The sequence below is a fragment of the Melanostigma gelatinosum genome (genome assembly GCF_949748355.1).
Source record: "Melanostigma gelatinosum genome assembly, chromosome: 12".
Lineage (NCBI taxonomy): Eukaryota > Metazoa > Chordata > Actinopteri > Perciformes > Zoarcidae > Melanostigma > Melanostigma gelatinosum.
The window spans coordinates 16,424,793-16,441,901 of NC_136645.1; the positions used below are offsets into that span (position 1 = coordinate 16,424,793).

Consider the following 17,109-nt stretch of genomic DNA (forward strand, 5'->3'; position numbering starts at 1 on the left):
AGGAGAAAGTGTTTGGCCATTTCAAAACTCTTTCAACACGACCGTCATATCTCAAGGTTTAGGCTGACATGCACTATGATACACACACACACGAAATAAAATTAAATCTATGGAGGATAACCTATGAACAGGCAGTGAACATCTGGTGGCAGATGTTCCCTTTGCATAGGCTGTCACCAAACATGTGAATATATGTCTGCACGATAAATGTCAAAAACACACCGATGAATGAAGGGGATGGACAGGATGAGCGGTTGATTTGCAAAAGAAAAAGAAAGAAAAGTAAACTTTCGTTCGTATAGCACTGTAACGGCCGCACAGAAGTAGTTTAGCTAACTTTGCAACTAAATTTGGCAGTGGCAGAGTAATACTATTTCCACATAATCCTGAAATAGAGCCAGAGCTTGTGTGTAATACGGTTATCGCAGAGCAAGATAATAGTACCACTCCATTCATTTGTCTAAATTGTAAAGTTGAACTAAGTACTGAACTCTGAAAAAAACAACACCATGACATGAAGAAAAGTTAAGGTTGTGGATAATTATTGCATCTCTCTTACAAGAGGATTCATGGTGCAGGGACTCCTTTCAAAGCAATGTGGCATTTCTTTTTTTCTTCAGCACAAAAAGGAGAGAATGGTAACACCAGGAGGTTCGGTTTTGTCTGTTACAAACATGCACTCATTCGCTTCATAAATAGATTCACTTGGAAGAGGATACAGGTTTGAGGAGGAAGCATGCAACGCTTTGAGTTATAAAACCTTCAGCTTTTTTCCCATCTTTGTCTTTTTTAGAGGAAAAGAATCTTGAATCACAATCTTCTAATCCAACAGAAGCAGGCAGGTCATTTTGGATAGGGGGTTTCTTGATGGTTCTCCATAAGCCCAAACACCCGCCCCCAGCAGTCACCCCCACCCCCGAGGTACAGAAGTCTCTATATGGCTTTGTTCTCCTGTGTGAACGATACTATTGCCATTTGCTTTGTTGGACGGGGATATTCCCAAACAAAAAAAAACAAAAAAGGCTCAAAATGGCCAATGAACGATCAGATAAGGAGAAGGAGGCACACTCGGACACACGATCAGGGGTCAGAGGTTAGGGTTCACAGGGTCCGGAGTCTGATGAGGGGGGGGGGGGGGGGGCAAAAATAATCTTCATTTCCTGTTCAGTTTTGTGCTCTTGACAGTGCGTTTGGAGCCCTCCGTGCAGCTGCGTATACCGGCGAGGTGCAGCAAGGACCCGGCGGCTTCCTTCAGCTCCTCGTCCAGCTCCGGCTTGACCTCGCGCCGCGCCCTCTTGCCGGCGGGCCACTTGATGGCGGGCGGACGCCGGGACGTCTGGTGGACGCCCCTCTCGTCCCAGAGGTCGGAGTCCTCGTCGCTGTGGAAGCCCTCGCTGCCGGCGCGGTGGGACTGCCCGCGGTCGCAGCCCCCTTCGTCCAGGGAGGAGAGAGACGAGGAGGAGGAGCGGGAGGAGCAGCGCTGCAGGGCCACGCTGCTGTAGTTGTGGTCCTGCTTCGGATCGCTGCTCACCAGCACGGAGTCGGGTCGGGAGAGGTCCAGAGGGCCGTCAGAGTTGCCTGAGGGGAGCGTAGGATTAACAGAGTGATGAGTACACGTTCAAATACAAAAGCATATTGTTTTTAGTCTTGGCTAATGCGCTAAATATTGCATGTCGTGTAAAACTAGATTAAAAGTTCCACGCTTTAGTTGACAGACACCAGGAAAATCCTGTCCTATGAAAGTTCTTATGTAACTTTACAGTTAACTAGATTTTGTTTGTTTTGAAGTTACAGTGAACCATATGCTGTAGCTTTGGCTGGCTTTGTTTACAAATACAAAGCAGAAGTGATACTTCTCACAGCCCAAGAGGGAACACCTGGTTTAAAAATATCTTCTCGTTAAAGCAGAACATTGACGGGGAAAGTAGAAATATTAGCAAAACCCAACCGCACTGAAATAATCCTGAGAGGGCTCGTGCCGTCATTGAAACAAGTTAGATTCGTAAAGGTTCAATACAATCATGATCTAATGTAAGATATAAGCAACATCAGCCAGTAAGTTTGATTAAAAAGAGCCAGACGATCCGTTTCCCCCCATTTCCAACCTTTATGTTAAGCTAACTGGCTGCTGTGTCTAGTATTTCCCAAATGTCGACCTAGAGTCTGCAGGAGAAATTGTATGCAATCATGCAATCATGTTCTGGAAACAACATTTTGTCTGTAACAACAGGAGACTTGCACACAAATTAAAGCACACCAAATAAAAAGATTACATAAGCAATGGCAGGGCGGTATGTCGAGGGTAGGAAGACAAAGAGTTGGAAGTATGAAAGTATGGCTGCTTGTGGATTCTCTTACATGGGTCAACGTGGTGCCCGGGGGCAGAGTTTAAGAGCATCATGGCAGTGGCAGCATCAATGTCAGACTCTGGAAGAGGAGAGAACATGCATGATGGTCAGTCCTGAGCTGTGAAAGCATGCTAGCATGGCATCTCTACTCGGACCGGGCTCCTTTCGATCATTTTAAACCGGGGAGGGGGGGGGGGGGGGGCAGAGCGGCCCAATCAAACGCTCACAGAATGGACTGGATATGCAGGAGGCTCCCCCGAAACAAACCGGAGGATGAATTGAAGCCACTGATATCGCATCCGACTCTTTTTCAGACCTGACACAAGTGTCTAAAAGCCTCGTAGCTCACTTCTGGGGCTCTAAATTATTAATGATTACAGTGAGACTGAGTGCTCGACTCAGCACCAGCAGAACCTCTGCCTGTCGTCAAGGTTACAAATCCAAGAGGCAGAGGGGGGTGGGGGGGGTGGGGGGGGGCTGATGCATCGACTGGGAGCTCTCTATATTATGGTCAACATGAGGCATCAATGACTCGAAAGCAACAAATCAAACCAAGAGTTGAGGATACAAGCACGGTGATGTTGAATGTTCTGGGACTGAAATGTGAAACAGGCGACACAATCAAAATACCACACAGACACAAGCTAACAGAAACCGCAGTGATTGGAATTTCCGCTTTTAATGTACATGTGGAAACTTAAAAACACAGAGCTGGTTCGTCTCCCGCCCTTACCTTTGAATGAGCAGCCTTGTAGAAAGAGATGGCGAGGGGGCGAGGAGGCACTGCAGAATGTAAACAAAGGAAAAAAAAAACACACACAAAAAAGGTCAGATCTGGAGTTTGTAAAGGAGATGTGAAGAAAATGAAAAATGTCACCCTTTTATTTAAAAAGGATCAAATGTTATGATATGCCTCGCTAACAATGCCGAGTCCAATAAGTAAACGGAGCACGGTATTACCGACGCAAATATATAGTTCACAACGTACAGAGAGTGACTGGGGAAGGTTTACCTGGGTGGGGAGGCGGGTGGTGTGCAGAAGGCATGTGCGGCAGGGAAGTGCTGCTTCTTAAGGGCTTGGATCAGGTTGGGGCGGTACTCGGGGTCAACACACCAGAGAGAACCTTTTCCATTGGCCTGTGGAACAGAGCAGGGACATCAAACCTCTGACCCGGGATACAGAGGAAGACACTTTCAGCAACAAACTGTGAGAAGAATTGTGATTTTGTAAATCAATGATGGTCTTGTGTAGTTTGTCTGGAATGTATTCCGATTGGTCCTTTGGTTTAAACAAAGGCACCCTGTGGATTTTCGTGTAAACAAACAAAAGTCATGTTTAAATTGAGTGTTTCTCACCAGAACTTGAAACGGTGGGAACATTTCGAATGCATTTCCTTCCTCATAATACTTTTTGCAAAGCAGGATGTATTATTTGAAATCATGCAGTCTTTATATTCACGTCTTTTTCACATTGTTGATACGCTTCTTTGCACGTTGCCACTACTAGTAAGTACACATTTGACTTTCTATGAATTCCTGAAAGAATCCTCAGCTGACAATATCAGTGAGCAGTGCATACAGCAGCATAGTGATGTAATGAAGGTCTCCTCTTTCACGAATGGCAAAGAATGTTAAGGCGACAGCCCTTCGAGGAGCACGACATCACAGACAAAGCACTGGAAACAGCAAACGCATAACTAAGAATTCCTCAACGGCCTGAACAAAAGGAGGAAATAACTGCTTCTTCAGGGCCGTGCGAGGAACAAATGTGTCCGTTAGTGATGTGTGTGTGTGCGCGAGTGTGTTAAAGTGTCACTTTATCTGATGGCGGCGCATTGCCCAGTCTGGGAGGAGAGTAGAGCGAGGGAGGGAGGGAGGGAGGGAGGATAACCTTGACTCAGATTACCAACCAGCCCTGATGCAGGAAGAAGGAAATGTCTCCATGGCAACGGAAACCACCAGCCAGTGTCATGTGAAACTGGTCTCTCGGCAGACGACGGGGCTCACGCTGTGCACCTGCACACGCTGAGCGGGGCGCCGCGCTGCTACTCGCCGAGCGCTAACCGCCACCGCCTCCCACGGTGGGAGAATACGAGGTCCTAACAGGCACGAGCCTCGGCACCACAGGCTCCACCGGTCAAAACGCATACTGAAGCGCAATATGGCCGTCGCCGTGTCCTCTGGATCAGCAACAATGCAAATCAGGTTGAAGTGTGACGCAGGACTGTACTCGTGGAAAAACCTTGCTGCCACTCTCTGAAAACTTGAGCAACAAATGCAGGCTGAACTACACTGACGGCAGGAACTTTATGCAGGATGTGCAGTATGCGTCTGTCCTTTTTGTCACGAGCATGAGCACATGAGAAGGTCAACTTCTCTCTTCTCTCTCCCCCCCCCCCCTCCTTCCCCTCCAGGAATGAGTCACTGTAACTCTGCCAGGAGCAGGCAGACAAAGATTCCTCCAACAAACCCATCTTTGCACTGCAGGTCACGCTGGCTTCTTTTCTCGCGAGTGCGACATTGAGGTTTTCCAGAATGTGGGATGCTTGCCTGCGGTTGTGTTACACACAATACACATGAGCCACAGTGCAGCTATAAAACGTTACCGTCACATCATCAAACAATACGATAACAGTTTCCTCAGCTTAAATCTGTGTGAAGTGCATGAACGTTTAGGAGAAAGTTCAATAACCCTACCTTTCCCAAACTCCTCTCGACCTTGCGGAAGCATTTGTTCAGGGACAAGTTGTGACGGACCGAGTTCTTCCAGCCGGTGGGAGCGTTGGAGAAATAAGGGAAGTGCTCGAGAATCCAGCCGTAGATTTCTTTCACGGGCAAAGATTTGCTGGGAGACTGCTCGATGGCCATGTAGATGAGGAGAGAAAAGGAGAAGGGGGGCTTGGACTTCAACGAGTCCCGCTCCCGGCCTCTGCCGTGTGACGAGGAGGAGGAGGAGGACGACGACGACGACGGGCCCTGGCTGGACCCGTAGTCTCCCTCTATGTCGAAGAGGGGGCTGCCGCTGGGCTGAGCCTCCGGGCCTCCCAGAGCGAAGTTCTGAAGCAGGTTCTCGTGCAGCCAGTTGAGGTTGGTGAGCTCCTCGTCCTCGGCGCCTCCGGCGCGGTCCACGCTGGTCGCCAGCGGACTAGACGCGCACTCCGCCTCGGGGAGCGTTCCCACGCCGCAAACGCCTCGGAGCCCCGTCCGCTCCTCTTGCATACCCGGAATTTCCGTTTTCTTATCTGGTGACATCCCAATGATTGGACCCATTAAATCAAAGAGGTCTGGAGAGAGAGAGAGGAGAGGTTGTTAATGTTTGACAGCATGGAGACAACAATCACAGTTTTTGAACTGATTTCATCACAAAGTTGGCAGTATGAAGTAACTGGATGCGACATGACAGAATGATGTGCTCTTCCGAGCGTTGACCTGGTTTTCTTAAGTCTTTCCTGGGGGGGCTAACCCCCCGTGGCTGAGCTTGTCTGCCTCTATTGCACCTTCTCACTGCCCCTCTCCTCCACGCCCGGCGAGGACGGAGAGGCTCTCGGCTCTCCTCCTCCTCTAGACTCCGGCCGAGGACCTTCGAGGAGGTCCTCTCAAGCAACTGAACCGACTTAAGGCTCCACTCGACGCCCACATCGGCTGCTCGTTACGTGTGACTGAGCAGGAAACCGCCTGACGACTGCAGGAATGAGTGGAAGGCCTCCATCTTTACAGAGTGGATGGCTCTTCTAGACTGATCAAGTCTCAATTTGTCACATGCCAGATTAAGTAGTGTAAAGAGGCTACAGGCACTAGGACATTCAATATTGCCAGAAGCCCTGTATCATTAAGTAATCCCACCCAAGTACCATTATTAATAAGACAATGATTACTGGCAATGTCATCAACAACGATCCAGTCAAAGAGTTTGAATTGAACCCAATGCTGAGCAATGGTTTCAAGTACAGGCACAGAAAAACACACTAAAATAAGTAAACATGAAATCAAATGGTGTCCAGTAAATCTGAATAACTGTAAAACCAAACAACACAAGCTATGGCTGGTGAGGCCAAGAGCACAAAGAGATCTCACAACAACAAGCTTTATGTCCTGGGTGTCACCATGACAACCATGCCATCCCTTCAATAAGAGCAGAAAAAAAATCCCCACAAATAAGATCCATAGATACAATAAGCAAAATAATAATCCACGCTGACGAAGCTCCCGCTGCAGCCAGTGGGTGGACATGGCGGGGGGGGGGGGGGGGCAGAGATGGACGCATAGAGAGCTGGACGGACAGGTAAAGGAGCACGGAGAGCGGTGGTGGTGGGGGCATATCTTTTCATTTCTGCGATAAGATAAGAATTAGGTCAAACGCGAGTGTTTGCACAGTGGGTGAGACAGGAGAAGGGGTGTGACACACGAGTTTGTCAGAGTCAGTGAGGACATGAGGGCAAAGGAGGAGGCATCAGTTACTAAATGACCACTCAACCCTCAACGAGGGGACAAACATGTAGCACACGGACCCTATTGTGGTTTAGATTGACTTTGAACATCTCGGGTTGTGATTCCTTCAGACTTAAGTATATTTGTTTAAGTTTCTGTCAGAATTGTACATCCCGTCGGCTCTATAAGTGACGTCACGCCAATCCTCTATTGTCTGCGTTTCAATTCGTCAGCACCATTGATATTTACTTGTGAGCCGCATATACAGTTTGCGGCAAGAAGGAAGTAAGGGGACAGGCAGAGTGGACATAGGAAGGGACATAACAGCAGAGACATCCTTTTATGGAAGGACAGAGGATGACCGAGAGAGGACCGGAGAGAGTGAGCCAGCGGTAGTGCGCTCGGCTACGTAAGTTATCCTCAGTCGAGGATGAATCACGGCTCTAAGCGAAGCAGAGCAATCAGACTTGTCAGGCAGCGAGAGAACTGCCCATTTTTGTTCAAGGGAGATCTCTGCTCAGGAGACCAACACACAGAAAGAGATCTCTCGACATGACAGCTTCCTACTCTGAATGAATTTAAAAATAAAAAGAGAGACTGTGCAGACAGACGAGCCTGCAGTTTCTGAAAAAAAAGGAAAAAAGAAAAGAAATGTAATTTATCCCTTCCAAAAATCATTTCTGAATTAGGCTAGCTGCGTGCACAGGCCAAATATCCAATGCTTTTAAAAATGAAAGTGTTTTTGTATTTGTGTTGATGCCAGAGAGAGGAGATGAGAAGAAAGGGCTGAGGATCCCAGGCTGTTCTATGAAGACCTACTTTAGGCTGTTCTTTTCAAGTTTAAGTCAAGATCAATGACTGCGTTGGCCGTTAAACACTGACGACAACCATCCTCGACTGCATCGGGTCTTTGGTTTGATTAAAAGGTGTAACTGTAACACATGGCTGTCCTGTCTTCTTCAACAGGCCACGAATGACTGCCTGCAAACTTGATTCTGTTTTGTGGTGGAAAGATGAGAAGAAGTCACCGCCTGGCTGAAGTGTCCGACCACTGATTAACCTTCAGCATCACCCTAGTCTCGTCTTCACAGCCATGACCTCTCAGCTGGGCCCTCGGACGCTCCTCGCCTTTTGAGCATCTCCTCCAGAAGACCGGTCATTTGAATACCAACGGAGGGCCGGGTGCACCATCGCGAAGGCTGCCTCGCATCCAGCCAAAACACAGGAAGTGTTCCACCATAAATGCAGCTGGTCAATTACCATCGTTGTTGCAATGATTGCAGTCGACATTGCTCTTATGAAAAAAAAGGCATCAAAGAGAGGCGGCAGGGACCGCCGCGAATAATGGGACACTAGTGTGCAGAGGCGAGAGGGAGCTAATAAGCCGGACCGGCCTGTTGACTGCAGCATCCTTGAAAAATACACCAACGCTGCAAATGGCGCTGACCTGGTGTCTCATCTGCAAGTTAAAATAGCCCCGCACACCGCCAGCCTCATCATATTCATGTGCAAACAGCCACTAACAGCAGGTGCCAAACACTACCCCCCCTTTCAAACTGCTCTTTTATCCTGTTAAGCACTGAGCCTATTCAAAACTACACAAAGACATATGGAGATAGATTTAAGTGGCGAATTCAAGCCGTTGATGTGTCAAATATGTACGGGTGCGGATGTAAAGGAGACGATGAAGAGGTGTACCGCTTTGAAATGTTTTCTGGGGAGTGCATCTCGCCAATCTGGACTCAGTTGCCACGGCAGCCAATGTTTGTAAGGGAAGCAATTGTGCTCATGTCTGTGCATGAAGAGGGAGCTAATGTGGGGAGATCAATACAGGCAGAAAAATGCTGAGGCCAGCAGTCTGCTGCTGTTCTTCACAAACCTGTCTGACAAAGAGCAGCGGTGGGAAAGGCCACCATGGCCGATCTGGGTGTCACGGCCCCGCTGACTAAGTGCCACTAAGGCATACTTCACAATACTCTCCGTTCTATGCGCCAAGAAGCTATTTTGATCAGTAAAAAAAAAAAGAAATGACAAACAACTTATCATGTCGACGTGAACAACAGATTTCAGAACAAGAATGAAAGCGGTTATGTTTTTAACTGCCGTGTGCGTTCATGCACAGACGAACTCCCGCCACACCCTCTTCACGAGAAAACAAACCAGTTTGACACAAACCAGTTACACCTCTGTGTCATACATACACAAAGGTGTGTCGCAACGACCCCGCGGTCAGGGGTGTTATTTGAAACCCTAACTGATATTTAGGTAACTACCCAGGCTGGCTGGAGCTCTAAAAATGTGAATGAGACAAAAGGGGGGGGGGGGGCTGAGTTAGAGAGAGAGGGAGAGAGGGAAACGCTGATCCAGAGCACCAAGTGGCAGTCTTCTTATTTTCTTTCCACTGGGAGGGTCAAATTATGTCAAAGCAAAATAAAGCGTCCATTAGCGTCAAAGCTAATCAGGCTACTGTTAAAGCATGTCTAAATTAAACATTTTCAAATCAAACTACTTCAATGGATTAAAGCAACCTCCTCAGAGCCCCGAGGTGAAAGCGAAGGGACAAAGCTTCGCACAAAGCGCTACGATTGGCCCCACACTCGGCTCATACAAAGGGGCAGTTGTTTTTTTGCTCTCGTCATGTTTCAGGAGTGCTCAGTATTCACCTCACAGTCTCAAACAGAGGGACCGGGGAGGGAAGGAAACACCTCCTGCCTGTTGAGGAAGTTCATTTTCAGAAAACAAAAAATTCAGACAGTCAGGCCCAAACAGTGGACTCGAGAGGTAGCGCTCATTCGAGCAGCAGCGGTGTGTTTACTTTGGCAATCTATGAATTCCACCGGCATGAAGCTTATAGCATGAAGCTTATAGACGGCCGACAAACAACCGGGCCGAACCCCGACGTATTGACTGATGCAATCACTGGAACAGTCAGGGGAAAACGAGTAAACAAAACACCGGGTAATTATTGTGATGTCCGTCGAAGACATTGACTTCGAACTCAAACACACGGGACTGCACTTTGACTGTCAACAGAAATGAGGCCTTCAGAAGTCCATGCCAACGCTGAACCCTTATCTCTTGGGACATGTGGCTTTAAGTTCAGTGTGCACACACTGACCACCAATCAGCGACGCACCAACCTCGTATACTGTTGAATACCAAAAAGCAGCAAATACTTCTAATAAATGATTAAAAAGGGGGATATTTTTCAAGTTTCTTCATCTTTTAAAAAGGCACAATGTGCCTTTAAAAGTTTGGTTGAAGTTTCGACATAAGCCATTACCAGGAATGTGCTCTGACTGAGATTACTTTCCAAGTAAATACTACAAGTATTTGCAAATGGGATTTCGTAGGAACACAGAAAACACCAATGAGGCCTTACAGGAAAGCCAAACGACAGAAGCCTTCAGTTCTGAATTATAGGGACTCTAATGGAGTCCTTCACAGGTATCCAGGTGAAGTACAGCGGGGACCCAGAGAGACCAGCACGAGGACTCTCGTAAACACATTTACGAGAGCTTCTGGCTAAAGTGCATACACATCAAAAGCTGAACGTGCTTCAAGTAGCGGTAACGTTTTCTTCTTCTGGCAGCACTGAAGGTTCAGGTCCCTACACCGTTGTTTGCCCGGAGTTCACCACTCGTTGGCTGTTGTTGTTGTATTCCCTTAAATGTGGGTAAAGGAGGATCTCCTCAAAACAAGCAGCCATTTTGTTATCTTCTTCTTCCTCGCGGACATGGGCGTATGGCCACTGTTAAATCCACGGGGAGCAAAGCGGACCCTCGTGGACATGCGGAAAGTATGAATGGGCTTCTGGGTAACAGCCTTTCATAGTTTGTCTTTTACTCACTTATGTTGGTTCAACATCAGCGGCTCCTACAACTGGAGGATTACCGTAGAACACAAATCAACGAGCATTTTAAATCTTTCTTTGTTTTTTGGAGTCTAACCCACAACAACATTTCTTGTTGGCCCATTTGTACCAATTCTCAGTAACTGTGTAAAAAAAAAAGTAGATGTGATAGTACTCGGGTAGTACTGGTATAGTACTCGTATAGTACTCCACAGACCGGAGAGAACATGAGCTGTAATTATCAGCACACGTTTTAGTATTTATTTGACTGAGGATACCAGAAAGAATTCAAACACATTTTGGTCCATGGCCTCCGTTACATCCTCTGCTCGAATGAGGTTGACTTTAAATCAATTTTAAACTTTTAGTTTTTTCCCCAACATATCACCATGGTGATCTGATGACAATGTAAGACTTTTAAAAATAGCAAAGCTCTAGACATGCTCTAGTAAACTGAGCTGCGTGCTTATTCCTGGACTGAGCTGCTTCAAGTACAGCTCCCCGTATAAAACATTTAATAACACTGTGTTACACTTATATTAGGGCTGGGCGATAAATCGATTTAATCGATTAATTCGAATGTGTGCTTTAAGGCGATGTGTTTTATTGAAAATCGAGAAAATCGCCCCCACCCCTCCCCCCCGTTGGGTTCCCGTAGTAGAGTGCGCGCGCATTGTTTACAAACTAAAACAATGTCACCGCCGCCGCCGCCGCCACCTCACAACAACAACCCAGCATTTTGGAGACATTCACCAACTGTACTCCGCATGAGAAGAAGAGTGCCCGGTGGAAAGCCATCACGGATGCAGTCGCGATGTATATCGCAAAAGATATGGTGCCCATATACACCGTGGAAAAGCCGGGGTTTATTCACCGTCTCAAAGCTTTGGACCCCAGGTACGTGCTACCAAGCCGTAAACATTTTTCTGACGTTGCCTTGCCTCGGCTGTACAATAGTACACGCCAAAGGATCTCTGCGGAGCTGGAGGGGATGTCATTCTACTCCGCAACAACTGACCTGTGGTCCAGCAGGTTGACCCAGACACCGATCCACTTGACTGGTGGAAGCGTCACCAACTTAACTTTCCAAGGCTAAGTACTTTAGCAAAGAAATACCTCTCTGTGCCAGCTACAAGTGCCCCCTCTGAGAGGCTTTTCAGTGTGTGGGGGGGGGGCATTGTTACATGCCACCGTGCATGCCTGAAGCCAGAGGTAGTAGACAGGCTTGTCTTCCTGGCAAAAAATATTTAGAAAAAACATGCACTACTGTTTAATACTGTTGGTTATGTTGTGAATGCACTTGATTTTGTTTACATGCACTTATTTACTGTGCAAAATATGTTATGTTGATGTTAGATCAGATGTTGCACTTTTGAAAATGTGAATGTTAAAGGGTCATATACATTTTATTTCATGCTGTGTTTGTATCAGTGTATTCAGTTAGAAAAGCTTACTGTAAAAAGTTACATTTGCACAGTTGTTTACAATGGAAGGCTACTATTTAATGCCATTTAATGTTATGTTTAATTTAATTTTATATTTAAATGATTCAGGCAAACAAAAGAGTGACCAAATACTTTTTGTATACTACAGGCACCTTTCTACAATGTTCAGGTTTTGTTTGCACTTTATTTTTATCAACCTACTTGGGAAAATCATCACAAAATAAAAGAAAAAAATGTTTTCAACAGCTTCTGTCATCTGCAAAAAAATTTGGGGGAAAAAAATCGATTTAAATCGTGAATCGGATTTTTTGTAAAAAAATCGGAGATTTTTTTTTTAGGCCATATCGCCCAGCCCTAACTTATATTATTATATACATTATGAACAAACAGCTCACCGGCCCTTTACCAGCTACAAATTGTTGGTGAACCAACAATACAATCTGATGATTTGCACACAAACTGGTCAGCCCGTGTCGTCGCTGTCACACTGCCATCAATTAAATAAGTCCCCGTTAACTCAGCCAGGGGTGACGGGACAAAGACCCATTGTGACACGGGACACGGGCCCGCTTCCCTTCTTCCCTTCACTCAGCGAGGAAACGGTTGCATCGCTGTCTCCTTCGCTGAGGCCGGCCCTAATGGGCTGCATCTTCAGTCCAGCCCATCACAAATGAGACGGGCACAGTCAGGGGGGGGCTGCTCACTATAGAGTCAGGGCATAACCACTGTGACCAATCACGAGACCTAAAACAATAACTGGAGCAGACGGAGGGGCCCCACAACAGGAGTATATTTCCCATACACAACTTCTGTAAACACACAAACACACACACACACAGACAGACAGGCGTAAAGAGGAAAAGGTGAGGCACTAACTCAAAGCATTCACATTCAAATTATGTAATTTTCAGATGTTGAACCGAATGTCAACCTGCTCTGCCTTTTTGTTGATGTCATGACATTACCGACAATAGTTGGCCACAGTTTGTAAAATAGGGACAGCTGTTAAGTGGGAGGGGATATAAATAGATGCCAATTAGCTGTACCCATATCTCGAAATGATGTGAAACATCACCGAAAAAAACAACAACAGACAGACAAGTTGAGAGTCAGGAGAGTAAAACAAAAGAAGGGCGGCGGCACATGCCTCGACTGAAGTTTACATTTGCATCTCAAATTCAGAGCCGCCACCACCTCTGTTTGATGAGCAGAATGTCACAGGCCACACACTCCTGGGGATACCCCTCCTTTAAAACATGGGGCGTGAGCAGGTGATGAAACGCACATGTGCAGCTTTAATTATTCAAGCAAACCACAAAACTGCACGAAGCAGTAAACTCCAGCAGACGGACGGGACCGACGTCAGCAGTTAGCGCTGGAGCCCACTGATTGGTGACTGATCTCAGATAGATATGTGGTTGTTCAATGTAACCACCTCCTTCCACCAGAATGGGAGGTAGAAGGAGACCAACATGTTCTTTATAGAAACAAAAATACTTTCTTTGGCTGATAGTACAAACAACACACTGGCTAAACTTAAGTAGCACAGGCTTGTAGACTTTATTTCCACATGCTGTTAATACATTTTTCAATCATTTGCCAGTTTAAATGTGTAAAAACACTGCAATATGCGCACACCATCCTAATTATGGGAATACAGTTACCTCAAGGGAACAATGACTGCCGACTACCGTATCCTGCCAATCATGGAATTATTCAACCTCTGCCATTACGGCAATTTTAAAATAGTCAAATCAGAGTCACAGAGGACGTGGTAATCACAGGGTGTTCGCGAGAACAGTAGGTTAGAAAGCTTTGAGCTTTTCAGTTGAGCCAGTCCATGAGACACCAGGTTTAGACTGCGTTGAGCAATCCAAAAACGGTTCTGCCACACGGTCAGCTTTCGCAACAAATTTAAAACCCACAGTCACTCTTATGGCAACAAGAACACGCTGGATTTTTTTTTTAAAGAGGACTCAACCTTTCCATTTGCCCTAGGTCAGAGTACGCAACTCCGAGATAAGACTGATTACACGGCAACAACCACCATTTTGAAGTGCAGATTTTTCACCACTGCTTAGATAAGGTGTCACAGTAACAGCTACGAGCTACAATGGAGCATCATGCCACTTCCTTGTTTATTACGGTGTTTTACTTTATATTCAGTCTGTTGTGCTGTGGTGGTCTCTTTCTTGTCACGTTGCGTCAGCGTGATCGTACATCCTCAGAGGAACATCTTCCTGTTCTGTCACCGGCACACAGTGAAATGGAGCAACTTCTCAGAAAAGTGACACTTATGTGTTTGTACCAAGTTGTAAAAATGAAGCGTGGCATTCAAGGGAGTTCTGGAGGAGCTTAAGATGCATTTGATAGCACTGTGTCTATTGGTATTGAACATGAACATGGAGGAATGTAAAAGAAGTGTGTGACTGTCAGGGCATTACTCTTTTGGAAAATGTTTGAATGAATTTAAATGGTAGGCCAATACTTGATGGTTAAACGTAAACGATACTGTGACTGTAATCAATTGTCAAATTCACAAATTGTTGTGTCAGTTTCAAGCTATCGTCAGTAAACGCATTTGATTCTCTCAAGTCTGCCAGTAACATTTTCAAACATCATGCACTGTGAGCTGACCCAGAAAAATCAAAGATAATGATATTCACAAAGACTGCCTCCTCGTTCACCTGTACTTCACCTCTTCGTGAGGACGAAAAGAACTTCAAACCATGGAGTAATGCTTCATATGGTAACTACAATGTCTTAGTCTTCTTCCAACAATTCAAATAACCCGTATGATGGTGCACAACTAAATCAAATTCAGCTCCACTACAATGCTTTCAATCGCCGTGTTTATGAACGCGGTTTCTCATCAGCAATAACAGCATCAGTGGGTTACGACAGGTCTTATTTATAGTAATGAATGTCAGTAAAGTTAGAAGACCCAGGTCTATTCTGGGAGGCAACAGCACTTCCCCTTCAGAGGCTCCTGTACATACAAACATGTACAGGAGCGGACACGCGCTACACGACCACAAGCAACAGCAAAGACAACAGATGGTTTGACCTACAAACATGACCATGGAGATTCTGGCCATAAAAATAATGGCAGATTGACAACATCTGTTTCTTTTTTGTCTTTTTCTGCCCCTTAAGCTCCTGTTGCCTTTGTCTCCTATTTATCACTGGGGCATTAACAACTGTCAAGCAAGAAGAAAAGGAACGTCAGCGTACATTAATGTCATAACCTCACGAAAGATAAAGACATTTTTCCCAAATACACACAGAAATCTCAAGAGCATACAATGCATTTTAGATGAGGTTTGTCCAGTAAATAAAACTCCAACAGGCAGCAGGTAGAGAGACAACAAGGACACCAGACACGTGGAATAACATAAAGACCTATTCAACAGCAACATATAAACTATATCCAACTGGATTAAAAAGGGATATTTTTCCTTCCTCTGACAATGTTTGTAGAGCACTCTGTATCTGGGACAATCTTGTGATAATCCATTACATCATGTGCTTTAGCTAGCCAGTGTAGCCTCCCAACCTCTGGTACCGTCGATATATATATATATACACACCATGAAATATTCAACAATTTATGAATATGAGGAGACATGCGTCTTAAATTAAACAACAACTGATACTGATTTAATATCGCCGTCTACTAACTTACCACTCGAGAACTACGCGACAAGCAAAGGCACTGAATGGCACAGAGTCGAAGCGAAGTGGAAAACGTAAACTGAAAGTGCTGTTAGCAAAGGAAACTCATATAGTTTGTAGCTAACGCCGTGTAGACGGCGGCATTAGACAACACAACCACAGCCACACACAATGAGCAATACAAAGTTACACGTAATGGGCTGGACTATTGCACAACACTTCCAGACAAACGGGACTCGTTACACATAGTTACACATTTGATTTCGCTTTAATTAAAGTAGGTTTACGAGCCCTAACGTGACGTTAGCTCACCCAGCAGCATAACCGTGAGGCAAAGTAGCGTTAGCAGTAGTTCCGTGGGTCAGGAAACCTACTGCTAGCGTTAGCATAACATTTTAACTGTGTCGAATGTTATATATATTTCCATATATCAAAAGACAGCCCTTCTTCGGTGCTATGAATACGAGCCCATAGAGCAGAGAGACGCACCGTTCATATGAACTAGCTAGCTGGCCACATGCTGTCGCTGGCTCTGCCATGCTGGCTCTGCTCTAAGAGAAGTCACTTGACCACATTTACTTTTCGCGTGTTCCACACATATCCACCCAAACCATATTCAATTATAAATGCATATTTACAGGTATAAATACTCACAATCATGCACGGCACGTGCCTCGGTGCGGTATGTTTATAGACACGTCCGCGCGCAGTTTTATTCCGATGTCTGTCTCGCACAATGTCAGAGATCAGATCAGCAGCTGCTTCCTCCATACACGCAGCGCGCGGATCACACAGCGCACGGGCAACGCTACCAAACCCCTTGCCGTCACCATAGCAACAGGCCCCACTTCAGCCAATCAAAACCCCTCCCCTCCTATCTCCCCTGGCAACTGCCGCAGCGCAGGAGCTCCCGTGAACGCGCACGCCATCCTGTTTTTGCATCGTGTCAGTGTGTGCTTTCACTTTTTTTATCGCCAGCTGCTTGTAACGTAACATAAGAGGAGGGAAATACGTTTTGTGAAAAACATTTTATGAATGATAGGGTTTGCAGTGAAGCAGTGATGGGGTTTATTGTAATTTGATAAAGTGTGTGTGTGAGTGGATCAAGCCGGACGGGTCCACAACACAACAATCCCGCGTTATTTAGGCTACGCAAACACCTCAGGGCGGAGAGAAAGGATGTGTCACCACACCCAGCCTCGTGACGATAGCGGACCTTCAGCAGGGCCCCTCCCAGAGTAAACGATGATACAAGGAGCTAACGTGACGTGTATCATCACACACAACAAGCACATGCTGTTTGAGGCCTGAGCATTTAGACAAAGCAAAGACAAGAAATGGGAAGAAACAGAAAAGCACG

The 17,109-nt window shown here is 46.0% G+C and overlaps 1 protein-coding gene across 2 annotated transcripts; it reads right to left on the reverse strand.

Moving 5' to 3' along the window:
- Window positions 1-994: 994 nt before the first annotated feature.
- foxn2a (forkhead box N2a) lies at window positions 995-16,519 on the reverse strand. Of its 2 annotated transcripts, XM_079280287.1 has the most exons (6): window positions 16,404-16,519; window positions 5,046-5,632; window positions 3,361-3,485; window positions 3,082-3,131; window positions 2,359-2,427; window positions 995-1,578 (listed from the first exon to the last, which is right to left on the reverse strand). In XM_079280287.1, the coding sequence occupies exons 2-6, from the start codon at window positions 5,616-5,618 to the stop codon at window positions 1,154-1,156; spliced, it is 1,242 nt and encodes a 413-aa protein (XP_079136413.1). In that variant the 5' UTR covers window positions 5,619-5,632; window positions 16,404-16,519; the 3' UTR covers window positions 995-1,153. The 2 variants fall into 2 exon arrangements, with proteins under 2 accessions (XP_079136413.1, XP_079136414.1); XM_079280288.1 differs by lacking the exon at window positions 2,359-2,427.
- Window positions 16,520-17,109: the final 590 nt, after the last annotated feature.

Bases quoted from the DNA above. Each gene is read 5' to 3' on its own strand.
- foxn2a (XM_079280287.1), bottom strand. From the start codon at position 5,618: ATGGGTCCAATCATTGGGATGTCACCAGATAAGAAAACGGAAATTCCG. The intron at 3,486-5,045 runs GTAGGGTTATTG...TCTGTTCCACAG, and splicing joins TCGAGAGGAGTTTGGGAAAG to GCCAATGGAAAAGGTTCTCT. The intron at 1,579-2,358 runs GTAAGAGAATCC...CGCTCCCCTCAG, and splicing joins CGGGCACCACGTTGACCCAT to GCAACTCTGACGGCCCTCTG.